This window comes from Phoca vitulina, unplaced genomic scaffold, assembly GCF_004348235.1.
Source record: "Phoca vitulina isolate PV1807 unplaced genomic scaffold, GSC_HSeal_1.0 scaffold17, whole genome shotgun sequence".
In the NCBI taxonomy this organism is placed as follows: Eukaryota; Metazoa; Chordata; class Mammalia; order Carnivora; family Phocidae; genus Phoca; species Phoca vitulina.
The window spans coordinates 521,362-537,460 of NW_022589720.1; the positions used below are offsets into that span (position 1 = coordinate 521,362).

The window sequence follows — 16,099 nt, forward strand, 5'->3', positions numbered from 1 at the left end:
CAGTTGTTGAGCCATTTGCAGTGGTGGTCAAAGCCAGAGACACACTTGTTGCATGCACTACAGTGTTTGGCCTTCGCACTCCTGGAAGGGAAGGGAGAACTGAGGACCACCGGCCTGCTGGCAGCGTGTGCAGGACGACGACAGGGTCAAGCCCCCGCCCGCCTGTGGGGGGGAGGCGGGCAGCTGGGAGGACCAGGCCCCAGGTGGGGTGGCCTCCCCTGGCCACGCCTGCCACCTGGTGCCAGGGATCGAGCTGGGAAGCTGGGCTCAGATCCCACCCTGAGCCACGGGCCTCCCTCCCAGGCCGCCCACGGAAGCTGCGACCAGCCCGGGCGGAGGTCTGATGGGGCGTCTGGATCGGTGGGGGGGCCCGTGCGTCTGAGGGCCACGGCTCCTTGTTCAAGGAGAGCAGTGCCAGCCAGCCGATGGGAAGCCGAGGTACCGCCTGCCCGCACACCCGGGCACTCACACGGTGACCTCACACAGGTGGCAGTACTGGTTCTGGATCACGTGTGCATGTTTGGACCGGTCGAAGGTCGGCATGGGCTTGGAGTAGTTCTTGAACCTCACGCTGGCTTCAGCCGGGTCAATGGAAACTGCAATCAAGTGGACTAAGAAGTGGAGAAAGAAGAGCCCGCCGTTCACCTGGGGAAGGGGTGTCAAGGAACATGCAGCCGGGCACGGACAACACAGCGAGGGTGCCCACTCAGGGTGGCTGCCATCAGCGCCACGGGAGCGGTGTGCCTGGCCAAGGGCCGAGTCCCAGGACGGTCCGCTCACACCCCTGCGGCCGACAGAGCGTGCCCCCCATTCCTTCCTCCACGAGAGACGATGCTCGCTCGCACTGGAGATAGGCTTTCCCGCTGGAAGCAGGGCCCTGGAGGCGCCTGCCGGGGGCCTGAGGGTCAGCAGGGGGTGGGCGCCATGCTGGGTGCCGAAGGAGGTGTGGGGGTTCTTCGGGCAGCTCCAAGAGCAGATGTGGGGTTAGGAGGCAGGCGTGTCACCAAGAAACGAAGGTGGGGAGGAAGGGCTCCCACACCCAGTCTCTACGGGGCGCCTCCGTCTCTTCTTGTCGTCCCCGCCCCCGACCCCTCCGGCCCTCCAGCACCCACGCCCTCCATGGCATCCAGGGTAAAACCAGGCCCTGGGATCTCACCCTCTCCTCCTCCTCCACCTCGGGACCAACACACCGTCCCCATGGAAACCAAACAGAAGAGGTGGAGGCCGCCTCCCTGTCAGCCCTGCCCTGCTTCCCCAGACTGGCTCCGAGCAAGAGGGCTCAGGGTTAGAGGCTGGGCTCCAGGGTGTGGTGGGGGAAATGACCGGCCATGTGCACAACGCTCTGCCGTGATTTTAGGGGGTTGCAGGCTCTGAGCAGGGGCTGGGGTCATAGCTCCATTCTGCAGGCAGCCCCCGTGGGGTCCTTCTCATGCTCCACCACTGTTGTGGTCCGGGGTCTGCCGCCCACCAGGCAACAGCGCTCAGCCTCCGCATGGGCCTGCCTCCGTGAAGGCCACTGCACAACAAGCCTGAGTGCTTCTGGCCAGACCTGCTCATGGCCCCTCGTTCTCTAGCCTCCAGGCACCAGTTTAGACCCAGGGCTCTGGGTGCCAGACGTGGGCACAGAGGCGACGGGGAGCCAGCTCTGCTGGGGGAGCGTGGCTGTCAGGAGGGTGGACGAGAATGAGCTGAGGGCCAAGATAGACCGGGAGGCTGGTGCCCAGGCCAGGGGCAGGTGGAGGGGCAGCTGAGAACCAGCCAGGCCCTGGGAGACCTGCAGGAGGAAGGGACTGACCAGATCCCTCAGGGCCATGGAAGGGGTGCAGAGACACCAAGGCCCTGCGTGTGGCCACCAGACCCTGCAGGGCTGGCTAGGGCGTGAGCCTTCCCTACTCCACTGCTGAGCCGACCATGGCCCTGTTCCATGCATGGTGTGGGCAGCCGGCGGGTGGTCAGGGGCTGGGCCGGGCTTCATGGTCACAGCTGGAGACACCAGCATGGTGCTGGCTTGCCCGTCCCTCTGCACCTGCTCCCTAGAGCCGTGTTTGTGTGGTTACCGGGGCAACAGGAGCCCGTCCTGAGCTGCAGGACAATACGATGCAGCAGGAAGTCTGCTGTGGCCCAGGTGCGGCCCCTTCCTCCGCCTGCCTCAGAAACGGGCGGGCAAGGTGCCCAGGAGGGAGCACAGGACGGCAGCAGGTAAGGCCCAGGCTGGGATGTGTGCTCAAAGCCCTTTGCCCCCATGGCTACACTCGGCTCGCACGAGACCACCGCCCGGGACACAGTGTGGGGACAGCTCGGCCCACACTCTGACCCTCAAAGTGCAGGCGCCCGAGGCACCTGACCTGAGCCGCTGGGCCAGCCACATGGAGCTGCCTGCCGCCAATTCCCCCGGATGTCTGAGCCCTGCAGGTGCCCTTGCCAGGCCGCCCCCAGAACCTGTCCCCCAGAAACAAAGGGGTGTGGCTTCCAGCCCCCCCATGCTGTAGGTCAAGTCCCCCGACAGCCTCCTTGAGCATGAAGCTGTCCAAGCAAGAACACAGCCCACCAGCTTGTCTGACCTAACGCCGCCCAGCACTCAAGAAAGTGACCCCAGGTCACCCACAGGAATGATATGGACCAGCAAAAGGCGCCCCATTCTGCCTGGCCATTACTGGGTCAGTCACACGTTCTAGATGTCAGTGAGCATGGGCTGAGCCCCAAAAGTGTCACAGGGTGGGTGGGTTCCCGCTCTCACTCTCAAGTGCCATCTTCTCATAAGAGTGTCTCAGTTTCCCATGAATAACAAAAAGCAAAAGGAACGGGGTAGGAGGTCTCCCTCAGTAAGCAGGAGCCCTGCCCCAGAGGCCTCGGTCCCCTAGCAACAATCTGTGTTTGGTAAACAGGCGCGGGCGCAGCCCAGGACACAGGCCCTCCCGTCCTTCCGGTTCTGCAGCAGGAAGAGGTGAGGCGCCCCCAGAGCCCCCACTGCCCCAGGCACGTCTGCCTCACGCCAGAGCTGGGGTCAGAGCCGGAGGTCAGCGGCAGGGTCCCGGCAGCTCCCCGGGGGCTTCTCGGCCCGGCCACACCACCGGCCCTCAGACTAAGTCACGTCCCATCAGACGCCAGCCCCTCTGCACCGTGGACCCTACGAACAGGGACCGACTGCTTCCCTTTGCAGGATGGAGGGGGAAGCTCAGACCCAGAGGGTCAGCCAAGAACCCGCGGGTCCGCCTCTCGTGCTGAGGCTTCCGGAGGCTGCAACCCGGCCCAGCCCACCTCCTTGGGGCCGCAGCCCACCCCTGCAGGCACCGAAGGACACCGGCGCCCCCCAGCGGCCAGAGCACAGCGCCCAGCCAGCTGCAGGGGCCTGAGGGACGTCGCCTGCCCCATGGGGTGCTGGGCGGAGAGAGACCCTGTCCCAGGGCAGCCTGAGTCCTGGACGCCTGTCAAGCAGGCCAGAATCCCTCACTGGGGGCTGGTGCCGGGGGCAGCGAGACTGGGCCCCAAGCCCAAGCCCCCTCTGGGCCCGAAAACAGGTGAGTCCCCCGGGGGCCCCCTGGACAAAGAACACGGGCAGCTCAAAAAGGCCCCAAACAGGCTGAGCTATGGTCAAGGGACAATGAAGATGAGGATTTTAACCCAGCAGGTGAGCAAACCCACAGTCAGGATCAGGATACAGATGAGGAGGGGCAGCGGGAGGCAGGAGAGCCCGCCCACACCTGCGGGCGTCCGGGGCTCCGTTCCCTCCGCCGCTAGCTTGCGGGCGGTGGGTCTCCTGCACGAGAGTGTGAGCTGAGCTCACGGTCGGAGTGACACTGTTTCACAAGCCCCAGCGAGAGGGTGACTCCGACGGGGAGGGCCAGGCCCAGCTGCAGGCTGCCCCAGCCGTGGGGAGGGCGCCCACCGCGGGGCAGGGCGCCGGTGGACGCTGCGCGGGGCCCGAGACAGGAGACCCATCACCGCATGCCCAGTGTGAACTGTGACTGGATTCTGGGTTAAAAACCCCTGACAAAGCATGTTTTGAGGACCCCTGGAGAAATTTTAAGATGGGCTGGCTGTGAGATGGTACGGTCTCTGCCCATCTTGCTGGTTGTGAAAGACACAAGTACCTGGGCCCCGCCTCACGCCCCCCCCCCACCAGAGGCCTGGAGGTGGGGTGGCCGTGCCCAGGGCACACGGGACCCATGTTCCCCGGCGCCGCTCCTGTGGACCAGACACTCTGCGGGCCCTGCAGGGGCAGGCCGGCCAGGTCGGGGGCCGCGTGGTGCTGGGGAGGCGGCGGGCTTGCACGTCAGGCCACGGTGGATGCCGAGGCTCACTGGTGGAGTCCACCAGCGTGGCCCCTAGACAAGGGTGCACCGGTGGAACTGGATCCGCCACCCACAGGGTAAGGCGTGAGGAAGGACCAAGGCGGGCGATGCCCGTGTGGCTGGGGGCGGGGCCCAGCACCGTGGAGCCTGCGTGACAGCCCCGTGGGCATCCACGTCCCCAGCGTCTGCCCACCTGGAGCTACTCTGCAGGGGTCCTAGCGGCTGGCAAGCTCGCACTCTCTGCCAGGTCCGGCCACCACCCACCCTATGTCGCAAGAGGGACCAAACAAGAAAGCACGGCGACAAGCGGCTGAAGACGGGCCACTGTTATAATTAGTGTCTCCCTCTAAACACACCCCCTTGATCCTGGCGTGGCTCCCCCACCCCGGCCAGCTGGATCCAGCCCACTGTGGACCTGCAGATAGACCCTGAGATGAAACACCATGCACGGCCCTGGGACACACCCTTCAGCCTCTGAGCCAGACGGGCTGCTCGAATGCGAGGAAGAAACCCTTCTTCCCAAGCATCTGCGTGTGAGACCACACGTGTGGCCGCTGCGGGGCTGTGTCCGTTTCTCTGCATGTCCGCCCTGGCCGTGTGACTCCTTCCTGTCCTCAGGGCTCTCCGCCCCACCCCAGGGTCCCTCTGCCCCTCACCACCAGGAGCATTCTCCCGGAACTGATGGCGAGCAAGCTCGTGCTTTTAGCAAGGACCCCGAGCCAGTGAGCCACACAGGAACACATGTAGGATATCGATGGGGTGCTGTGGCCACGGTGGGTGTTTGGGGTGAAGAGGGGGAGCAGGGCCAGAGGGCAAGGGGCTGCACCTGTGGGTGACTTGGTGCAGAGGACGGAGCGGCAAGGGGGACGGGCCAGCTCTGGGGGCCGGCCCTCTCGGGGCCTCCCTCGGACAGCAGGCCCTGCTCCCACAGTAAAGGATACACTGTAGGCAATGTACTTCCAGTTACGCGGCAGGAAGGGAATGAAGATGCCGAAGCTGGCAATGGCCATGATGAGGAGCATGACCCAGGCCACCGCCTGGAAGGAGTGCAGGGGCCTCGACCAGCCATTCACTCGGGACAGGCGGGGGGGCGAGGCCCACTTGCCCCCAGCTTCTGGGACGACCCGTCTCCAGCTTCTGCTGCACAAATCCATCTGCAAGATGGGAGGGGGACAGCCAGGCCGTGTGTGGACCCCTCCTGCAGCCTGCGTGGCCAGGGGACCCCAGGGCTGCCCAGCTCTGGAGGCGGATGGCGGGTGGGGGGCCCTCCAGGGTCCGGGGGAGTCCTGCATCTGCCTGGGCCACAGCAGCGATGCAACACTCTTGGAGGGTGTGAGGCCCACAGGGCCGAGGACCCAGGAGAGGCACTACCAGGACCCCAGCGCGGGCATGGCTGTGACCACCTCAGTTGAGTGCGGGCTTCGTTTACAAATGGGCACTGACTCATCAGAAAACCTGTCACATGCAGGAAGAAGACGCCCATCAGGATGAGGCCCTCATCCCTGGGGAAACAGAGGGAAAGTTGGCAGGAAAAGCAGACCCTCGCTGTGTGACCATGCCACGCTCTTATGTGCCTGAAATCCTCAGAGAATCTTCCCACAATTTTCCCTTAAGGACAGAACTAGATGCCACATTCCCAGAGAGTTGTGCTGTTCTTGCTGTGGGATGAAGACCTGCGGGCTGTGGGGCTTCTGGGGTCACCGGTGTTGAAGCGAGGGACTGGGAGGGAGCCATGGCCACTTCTGGCCAGGTGGCGGGCTGAGGGAATGGGTGAGCGACACATCACAGCCACGGCGGGTGGAGGCCTGAGGGTCCTGGGGACTTTGCCACGAGGGCAGATTTCGGCTGCTCTCTGCGGGCTGGCCGCTCCGTTCTCGGGATGTGGGGCCAGGCAGGGCTTCCCTGGTCAGTGAGACTCCTGGGGCCCGCAGAGAGCATCCCCCATGGACAGCAAGGCCAGCGCAGCAGGGACTGGGACAGGGAAAGCACCCTGCGTTACAACGTGATTCCCGAGCAAAAGCAACATTCAGATGGAAGTGTGAACCGACAGAAAGGACACTGCCAAGAATCAAACCCCCAGGAAGGTCGGATCGGGGCACGTGCGGACCTCAGGGCGGGGAGGCAAAGCAGTGACTCTGAGGAAGAAATCCTAAGTGACGGGACAACAGAGGGAGAGACCACTTATCTTGTGGAGGAGCAAGACGCGAGGACGTGGGTCAGCCCCAGGGCCGTCCGCGCCGGCAAGGATAGGGGCGCAGCACCCCATCCTGCAGGGGTTCCCAGGACGGAGAGGTCACCGTGATCATGTATGGAAACCCCAAAGTTCAACTGGCATCGGAGTTTGTAAAATTTGAAGGAGCGATTCTTCAGGTTCTGAGAGTAGTTGGAAGCTAAACAGCCCCGGTGTCACGAGAGCACGGGGGCCAAGCGTGAGGCCTGCGGGGACACCGAGTCCCTGCTCCTCTGGGGGGCTCCGGGAAGCTCCCCCGCGTCGCACCTGCAAGTGGCCCTGAGAAGTCGGGAGGCACCAAGGGCAGAACTCCATGGTGGGCAAGCGCATCCTACTTACCGCAGGGGCCACGTCTGCTCAGGCATGAGGACGGCACGTGGGTCACCCCCCAGGCCCGTGGTCCGAGCGGCAGCGGGAGGCGCACACTTACCCACAGTCACGGGGAGCAGCGGGGCGGGCGCGGTGGAAGTCTGTCCCTGCGGGCTCCGCGGCTGCGCGGGCCCTGGCAGATGAGGGGTCCTGGAGAGAGCACACGCGGGTGGCAGCGGGGCAGCCTCGTCTGGGCCGCCCCCCACGGCAGGCGCTTGGCTCCCACACCTCCATTCACCAAAACCATGTGTTCCCTCACCTGGTCTGAAGTACGGCCGAAGGGCAAGCGCGTATCTTCTGGCTCGATCCTTAGCTCTTGGGGGCTCCCATCGGTTCAAAACCCGCACCCAAACACTAGGCTCCCAACAAATGTGGCGCTTCCTGTCTCCTTCCGGGGCGCAATGGGCACAGTTAATGCGGGCTCTGTGTGTGGACGAGACACCGTGGAGACACGACCTTCCCCAGACACGCACACCCCACACGCACACACCCCACACAGGCACACACACCCCACACGCAACACACCCCACACATGTAACACACATGTATCACACCACACATGTAACACACCATACACATGTAACACACCACGCACATGCAACACACCACGCACACAAACATGTACACCACACAACATGCACACCACACACACCCCACACACAACACACGTGTAACACACCACACACATGTAACACACCACACACACAAACATGTACACCACACAACATGCACACCAGACACACCCCACACGCAACACACCACACACATGTAATAGACCACATGCATGTAACACACCACGCACATGTAACACACCATGCACATGTAACACACCACACACACGTAACACACATGTAACACACCAYGCACATGTAACACACCACACATGTAACACACCACGCACACAAACATGTACACCACACACACCCCACACGCAACACACACGCAACACACCACACACGTAACACACCACACATGTAACACACCATGCACATGTAACACACCATGCACATGTAACACACCACACACGCAACACACCACACACGTAATAGACCACACGCATGTAACACACCACGCACATGTAACACACCACACACGTAACACACCACGCAAATGTAACACACCACGCACATGTAACACACCATGCACACAAACATGTACACTGCACAACATGCACACCACACGCACCCCACGATGCACATCCCAGGCACACAGGGTTTCTGGACTCATTTCTCATTCTCGATCTTTCTTGGGCTATTTCCTTGGCCTGGAAACGCGTCCCCCCACCCCCGCTAACAGCCATCTTGCCCCTCGAGCCTGTCCTGGTGTCACTCTCTCTGGATGACCTCCCTGACACCCCTGTCCAGTCTGAGCTGGGCCCTCATTTACTCCTTCTGTAACTGCTGAAACCGGTCCTCTGGACTGTCTGCGGGACGGGAGCTTCGTCATCCCCTACTGGGCAGACGAGGCAGTGGGTTCGGGAAATCAGCCCTGGTGGGGCCCGGGGCCCCTCTGAGCCCAAGTTTGGTCCCTGACGTTTGTGTTCTGTCATCCCTAAGGGTTCTAGCCCTTGTTTCGGTGCAAGGTGTGCTGGTGCTGCGATGCTGCCGCGAGCCCGTTGTCACCTCCGCGTCCCCAACACAAGCATGGCCGACTGGCAGGAGCTTCGTGCAGGGGCCGCTATCGGGCCCCACGCGGCTGTAGACGGTCCCTCCTCCTCCTGCCTGTCCCACCGTGCTCCCGAGAACCCGGAGTCCTGGGCACCCCCACCTGCATATCTAGGACACAACTGTGCACACATGACCAGAACCCCGTTGCCCGACACAGGTCCTCACAGCTTCTGAATCACCGTTTTGCTCTCTGTCCCACTTGGGATGCGCAGAGGTTACGCCTGCGAGTTCCCTGGTCGCAGCAGAAGCAGAAGGCACCCACCTCCCCGGGAGCCAGAGCCTGCTCCGTCTGCCCCACCCGATCACCGGTCCAGGCTGGACAGAAAGGCATGGGCCTCTCTCTGGACCCAGACCCAAGTGAGGACCCCTGGTTGCCACGGCAGTGACGGAACCCAACGACGTGCCTCATAAAGCCAGGGCTGGCCCCCCTGAGCCCCCACTGCCTGCTGGGGGGAGGGGGGGTGCAGAGAAGGCACAGGGGTCCCAGACAGGCCGGGCTGGTGGGCAGCACCCCCAGGCCGGAGTCCATCTACACGGTCCCGAGTTCCTACTACACTCCCTCCCACGGCAGCCCCTCGGCGAACCAGCGGAAGGCTCCTGGCCCCCAACCTCTGCTTCAGCGACCGGGGCATCGATCTCAAGGTTCCTCGTGACACTTGACCTGTTGGCCAAGTCTGCTCCAGGGACCCAGGCTCGCATGCTCTGTCCAGGTTGGGTGGGACAGCAGTGTCCCGAGTCTGCCCTTCAGGAGCCGCAGAAGGGCCAGGGCAGGAGAAGAGGTGGGGGTGAAGCGCATGTGGACAGTGTGCCGGGAAGGGGTCTCTCCCGAGGATGGCTCAGCAGCCGCTTTCGCTGCCTCTCCCCTCCCCTCAGGGTCTCAACTGTCAAGTGCAGGACATTTCCGGTGCCCATGTGGGCCCAAGGACCCCCACATGGCCTTCTCAGATCCCGACCCCCTCCTTGGTGGGGGGACACACGCCTCCCTGGGGAAGCCACCCAAGCCAGGTGGGCTGTGTGTGGCCCCTGCGGTGGCCAGGGGGTCTGCCTCCGACCAGGCAGCTGGGCCAGGCCCAAGATGAAGAGAAACCAGTGGGCAGGGACCGGGGGTCAGTTTGGAGCAGCCAAGAGAGCCCTCCTGGGGAGCCTGGGGACCTCTCTGCTGGGCGGGGAGCTGGGCCATGTGGCTGGTGCCGAGGCCGTCTTCATGTCTGGGTCAGTCCTGCTCCACCCAGCCTGTTGTCCCTCCAGCCCAACATGTCCCAGGAGATCTCAAGGAGCAAAGCATCCATGGGGATGACGGGGACGCTGATCCTGGCAGCCTGGTCTGACCACAGGTAGGCAGGAGGAGACAGGGCCCCAGATAAGGGGCCCCAGGGAGTGAGGGGGCTGGAGGCCGGGGAGCCGGCAGTGGGGAGAGTGGCCACCGCCTGTGGACCTCCTGTGGACCCTGCACACCAGCAGCTGCTCGTGGGCGGACCACAGGGCGCTGACCTTCACCCGGAGCCATGTCCCCGGGAGGCAGGAGCCGCAGACTGCAGCTGGGCCGCCGGCCACCACTGTCCACTGTCCGCCAGGCCAACGCGCCACCAGAGAGACCCAGGGCAGACAACCAGGCTGCCTGACCACGTCTCAGGGCCCCGAGAACCCAGCCACCAGTACAGCAGAGGCTGTGGACGGCGGGGACTGAACACAAAGGCAGGGGCGCGCTCACCTTCGAAAGACCTTGTCTCGGACAACATGTGCGAGCGTTGGCAACAAGGCCATGGTCCCTGTTCGCAGCGATGCCTCGCTCGAGACGCTGGAAGGTGTCTTACAGACCTTCAAAGTGATGAGCAACGTCTCCGCCTCCTGCACGGAACATGCTTGTCCAGATACACCCGCGCGCAGGCTGCCGCATGGGGGGGGGGCCTGTGAGCTCAACACCCTGTGCCCCGCAGCTCAGCAGACCCTGGAGGAGGCCGCCGAGGAGTGGGGCCGGCAAGGCACTACCCCAGGGCACCCCGAGCCTGCAGACGGCGGACCCAGAGCCACGACCACCTGAGCCACTCACGCCTTTGAGAAATGACCTTCCCTCAGAGACACCTCCGCTCCACGAAAATAACTTTAGAAGCGACAAACATCAGTGCCTATTAAGAAACAGACATAAAACCAGAGCATGCAGAGCCATAAGCCTCCTGCCCGGGGCGACCAGGACCTTCCCCACGCACAACTGCGTGCCCAGAAAGTCAAACGGGACAAGCGTGCCATCGGCCCCCACGTCGCAACCCACTCTTGTTCCCTCAGCAGCCACGCCGACAGTTTTTATGGAGCGCGGAGCACCCCCCAGGACGATTATCACCCTGCCTGACAGCGAGGTCAGTCACGAACTTCATCATGGGCGGTGCTTCTCTGAGCCCCCCCCCCACCCCCCCCCCCCCCTGCACACAGCTGAGCTGCCCCGCCCCCGCAAGGTCGACACCGCGGGGCAGGCGGGGAACGAGGCGGAGTGCAGGACAGGCAGGGCGCAGGCCCTCACGCGCACACACCTACACATAGGTACTGACATGAACGTGCACGCACACGTGTGCACCAAAATTACACACACGTGCCCGGACATAAACGTGCATGCTCGCGCTCACAGGTGCGCGTGTGAACACAAACGCACACAGGAGTCCACACGTGCACACACTGACATGTGCGCAAACTCTCCCCAGCGCTGGTCTTGCTCCGAGTGTAGCTTCCAGCAGAAAGAGCAGGAAGATGAATCCCCCTCGTCCAGCACTGTCGGCCCAGACAGCCCCTCTCCCTGGCATGTCAACAGTGTGGCCGAGGCACCATGGTCCTGCTGCGCGCTCTGTGGCCAATGCCTGGCTCGCGTGGCTCTGAGGGACACCCCCTACCTTGGGCACCTGCTCAGTTACTCTGACCACCGAGAGCATCTGTGGGTTCTGACCGGGATCCTGCCGGCCTGCTCGAGCAGAGGGCCCGGTGAGGTAACCCAAGCCCCAGGACCCACTTCATGGCTGTGACACACCCAGGAGCAGCCTGAGCCCTGACGGGTCTGTGGCAAGGGGCGGGGCTCCCTGGGCCCACCCGACACACGAACACTGTGCGGAGGGAAGGGAGCCAAACACAAAAGGCCTCCACTGAAACAAGATGCTCGGAACAGGAAGATCCATGGATGCCAAAAGCAGAGTGGTCACCAGGGGCTCCAGCAGGGGCTGAGGGGCGCTGCTAATGGGGACAGGGTTTCCTTTCGGGGTGATGGAAATACTCCGGAGTTCAACAGAAGTGTTGGTTGCACAAAACTGTGAATGCACCAAATGCCACTCAGTTGCACACTTTAAAGCAGTCAGTGGTTAATTTCAGATCCTGTGACCTTCACTGAAATAAAAAGACTGGTCGGAGGGCCCTGCTGTCCTCAGACGCCCGCTGGTCTTCCCTCCCGCCGGGCGTGCGGCCTTCTGAGTAGCAGCCCCTGGCTCCGCAGGGGCCGTGCCCAGAGCAGGGTCTCCAAGCCGCCCCGCCCGATCTGCCCGTCTGCAGCACAGGCTCGTGAGGAGCTGCACCTCCAGCTGCCGGCACATCTGTGGGCCTCAGCTGGAGACCACTCCCTTCGGGTGGGTCTGGGGCTCCGCGGCTCATACGGTCTCCGCAGGTCCTGCAAACATGCGCCACGTCCCTGTCACGGAGGCATGGTTGTGAACTCCGGCTGAGGGCCAGGGAGAAACGGGGGCTCAGCAAGGCCACCCCAGCACCAGAACCCAGGGCCACACCCTGCCCAGAACCTCACCTTCGGAGCCCTGGGCGGGGCAGAGCGCACCCCCACGCCACGGTGGGAAAGAGAGACCTGGGGCGCTGGGGGCAGGCCTGCAGCCTGGCCGTGGGCTCCACCCTCCCAGGGGGCTCGCTCCTCTGCCGGCACTCTGCCTTCGCGGCCTTGCTTGTGCAACGTTGGGCGACCTCTTACTGATGTCCGCAAGGGGCCCTGCTCACCCGGCAGGCAGTGGCCTTGTGGGCTGGGGCACGTCGTGCTGCCCACTGCCTCACGTCCACACTCTCTCCCAGGACTGACTCCACCCCAGGACGTAACAGCCCTTAATTTTGTTTTCTAAAAAAGGCACACAAGCAGAACTTGTGCAGGGTGAGTCAAGTCGGATGTCATTGCAGGGGGAGACCTGGGCCAGACGCAGAGGAGAGGGGAGACGGCGAGCATCACGAACGGACGCTGTCGACCTCTCCTGACAAAGGTTTTCACTGAAAGGTCACTAAGTGGATACTTACGGTGCTACTAACAATTACACGCAATCACTCTGCGTTTTTATTGAGATCTCTGTTTCGCAAATGTAAACAGGCATCCAGTAAACACATCGGGACAGAAAGGTCTCCAGACACAGCACGTGGCCGTGGCCGGGAGGCAGTGTGGTCTTCCAGCAGAAGGCAGGCCTTGACCAGCACAGGAACCAGGAGCACGGAGCCTGTCCCGGGCCAGGAGGGGGCAGCCCCCCATGACCTCCCTCAGAGACGCAGGGGCGTGGGGGGCAGGCAGGGCCGAGAACAGGCAGGATCCCTGCCGTGGGTACGTCTGCTTCCCAAGGGGCTCGCAGGAAGGGCGCCGGGGCAGGAAGGTGTGTGCAGGCCAGCCACGCGGATGGGCTTTACACACAGCGCAAAGCTCACACACACACCGGCTCGACCGCATCGGCCACACACCGTTCTGTGTGATCTCCACTATTCAGGATTCACAGGGCTGTGCACAGAAACGCTGCATCTGAGCACGGCCGACATGATATCAGACACAACTCACCACCTCCCCGGGGCTGCTTCCCGCTCGCCAAAGGGGACAAAAGGAAAGTCTTTGTCTCAAGACAAAAACTCTGTACATGCAGATAAAAAAATTAAAAAAATAATGGAAGACTACAAGGCTAGCTCTTCGTAGAAGCTGCAGGCTCTGGAGACTGAAGGAATTCGTAGGGGTCATGGGTCACCTCCGGCTGCTCCCCAACACTGAGGCGAGGACTTCCTGCAAGTGCGGGAAAGACGGGGTGTTCACACGACGGGTCTGCACACACGCTGTGCTTCAGCCCCGGCTGGAAACACGTCCTTGTGACTCGTTCTCCCGGGGCCCAGGCCACCCCCTCACCTCCCCGGGCTGGGACTCAAACCTCTATAGCTGATAAGCGCCCCCCAACTGCCCAAGGTCAGGAGGTGCCCTGCAGAGTCACTGCCGGGATCAGGGACTGGAAGAGCGGCATGAGGAGCTCACTGAGCAGATTCCAGAGGCCAGGGAGCAGTATCTGGTTCCCCTCCTGGACGGGCCGAAATCCTGGGGGGGTCCACGCACCTACCCACCCTGTCACTCATTAAAGAGAGAAGGCCCCAGGCCAAGGAAGGTCACCTGCTCTCCCCAAATCAGGGTCCTGGAAGAACAAAGCACTTCTCAACACCCTGTTTCAGGACTAAAAACGGGAACAGCAGGAAGAAACAAACATCCCCAAAGGTGAATTCAACATGCCTGTCAGCATCTGGGGCCTCGTTCTGCCCAGTCCAAGGGCCTTGGGATGCGGCTCCTGACACGGGGAAGGCCAGCACCTTACAGACAAGACCCACAATGCCTAACACTGAGTAAATTCCACTCAAACACTTCACCCCCGTGCAGCGGCCTGACGAGGGAGAGGTTACTCGGAACCCCAGGGGGCAGGGGGCGTCCTGGAGAGGGAGCAGGGCCCTCGGAGTCCTGGAGCCTGGACACGCAGCCCGCATCGGCTCCGACGTGCCAGGACTGCCGGCGCTCCTGCCCTTTACCCATATGCCACCCAGCACCCGCACAGTAAGACAGATGCTGGGGACCGGCGCCACCTTACCCAGGTGGTGCTGGTCCCTGTCGGAGGGGGAGGTGTTGGACAGAGAGCTGAGGTTAGAGGACGGCCGGGAGCCCCCGCGCTCTGCCTGTGCCTCGTGCAGATCCTGCAGGAGCTTCGCTGTCTCATCCAAGTTCAAGTGGCTGTCGTCAGCATCCAGCTCCTTCTTCACTTTCCCTGTGCAAACAGGGCGAACGGACATCAGGCACCCGGCTGCCTGGGCCAGCGCAGCGTGCCGCACGGTCTCTCCCTCACTTCTGTGCACGCTCAGGATGGCAGGCAAGGTGCGCGAAGCTGGGGGGGGCGGGGCAGGGCCGCCGGAGTGGACAAGAACCCAGGTGCCACGTCAAATCTGAGCCGTTTCACACACAGAGGTGCTGTCCCCCACCCCCACCGGCATAAACAAGTAAGAAGCAGGACAGCGTGTGCTACGGAGCCCTGCAGACACCGGGACAGGGCACAGGCCAGAGCCCGGGGGTGCCCTGGGCAGTGGGCAGGCTGAGGGCTGGGGAAGATGGGCTGCCTGGAGAGCTCCCACGTCTGCGCCGAGAGGGACCTGTGTGTGCACGAGAGGACACAACCCCACCAGGGAGTTCACACATGTCTGCAATCATCTGTGGCCCAAGTCTGCAGAAGTGTGTGGCCCCATGGTGGGACTATGTCCCGCCTACACGAAATGTGGCTTGGGGCCACCCTAAGAACATCTCAAAGCAAAACGTGGACAGGGTCCGATGGCTACAAGTCGCTGATGGCCTGTCAGACAAGACCCAACACAGCACCCCCGCGGAGCCGCAGTCTGCCTGTGATGAACCGCTACCGGAGGGCGGAGGGCAGGGCAACGGCCCCACCGAACACGGGAGGAAGGGCATGAACAAGACGGGCGTGACATCAGGGACCGGGCACTGGCTCCTCAAAAGGCAGAGGAAAACAACGGCAAGGGCAGAAGGGGAGATGCTGGAAAAACCGATGGAGCCCCTGGACAGGGAGAGAAGGGTGTCCTTAGCGACCCGCACCCCACCCTGGGACGGGCCACGGCAAGCCAGCCACAGCGGAAGGGACGGCCACACACGAAGCAGAGGAGACTTCGCGACAAACGGCAGAACCGGAGCCTAGGTGACTGCTGCAATTATGGCCCAACTTCCCAGAGTTGATGAACTCTACAAACCCCCGGGGCCAACAAGCTGAACCGAACCTGGGAAGATCAATCTCAACAAAAGCACATCAAAGCAAGTCATAACCAAACTACTAAAACCCAGTAAAAAGGAGAAAGTCTTAAACACAAAGAGCAGCTGGCAGAGTGTTAATTCTGCAGTCTCAGACCACCAGCCCACAAGGCAGAGCTGGCCCCTGGCTGGTGAACTTGGATCTCAAAGGGTCCCTACCACTGCAGTGACAGAGGAGCTCCCTGCACCTCAACTGTCCATGCAATCGATGTGGTTTCCACTGAACACCTGCTTTGCTTCCAGGAGCCTGGGATCTGCAGACGTGCCAAGCAGAGAGGGCTCTGGAAGTGCCACCTGGTCCCCCCCCAGAATCATCCCGTGCACCCTGTCCCTCTGTGGATCCTGGTTTGTCCCTCTGCTCTAACAAACCAGAGCCGCAATTCCCAGGAGTCCTAGGGAACCAGCAAACCTGGCAGTAGGCGGGGGACCCTCAAACAATTGGGAAAATCACCAGTAGCAAGACGTTAGACCTGAACTG

At 62.6% G+C, this 16,099-nt stretch overlaps 2 protein-coding genes across 2 annotated transcripts in view; both read right to left on the bottom strand.

Annotated features, from left to right (window-relative positions):
• LOC116639250 (probable palmitoyltransferase ZDHHC11) overlaps positions 1 to 5,558 on the bottom strand; it is a 40,377-nt gene extending 34,819 nt beyond the window's left edge. The window contains exons 1-3 of the mRNA XM_032415440.1: positions 5,234 to 5,558; positions 470 to 645; positions 2 to 81 (exon numbers count right to left, since the gene is read on the bottom strand). Coding sequence (XP_032271331.1) covers positions 2 to 81; positions 470 to 645; positions 5,234 to 5,446 — 469 coding nt within the window. The 5' untranslated portion in view covers positions 5,447 to 5,558. The remainder of the gene's footprint in view (position 1; positions 82 to 469; positions 646 to 5,233) is intronic.
• Positions 5,559 to 12,206: 6,648 nt separating this feature from the next.
• BRD9 (bromodomain containing 9) overlaps positions 12,207 to 16,099 on the bottom strand; it is a 30,575-nt gene continuing 26,682 nt past the window's right edge. The window contains exons 16-17 of the mRNA XM_032415172.1: positions 14,402 to 14,575; positions 12,207 to 13,560 (exon numbers count right to left, since the gene is read on the bottom strand). Coding sequence (XP_032271063.1) covers positions 13,463 to 13,560; positions 14,402 to 14,575 — 272 coding nt within the window. The 3' untranslated portion in view covers positions 12,207 to 13,462. The remainder of the gene's footprint in view (positions 13,561 to 14,401; positions 14,576 to 16,099) is intronic.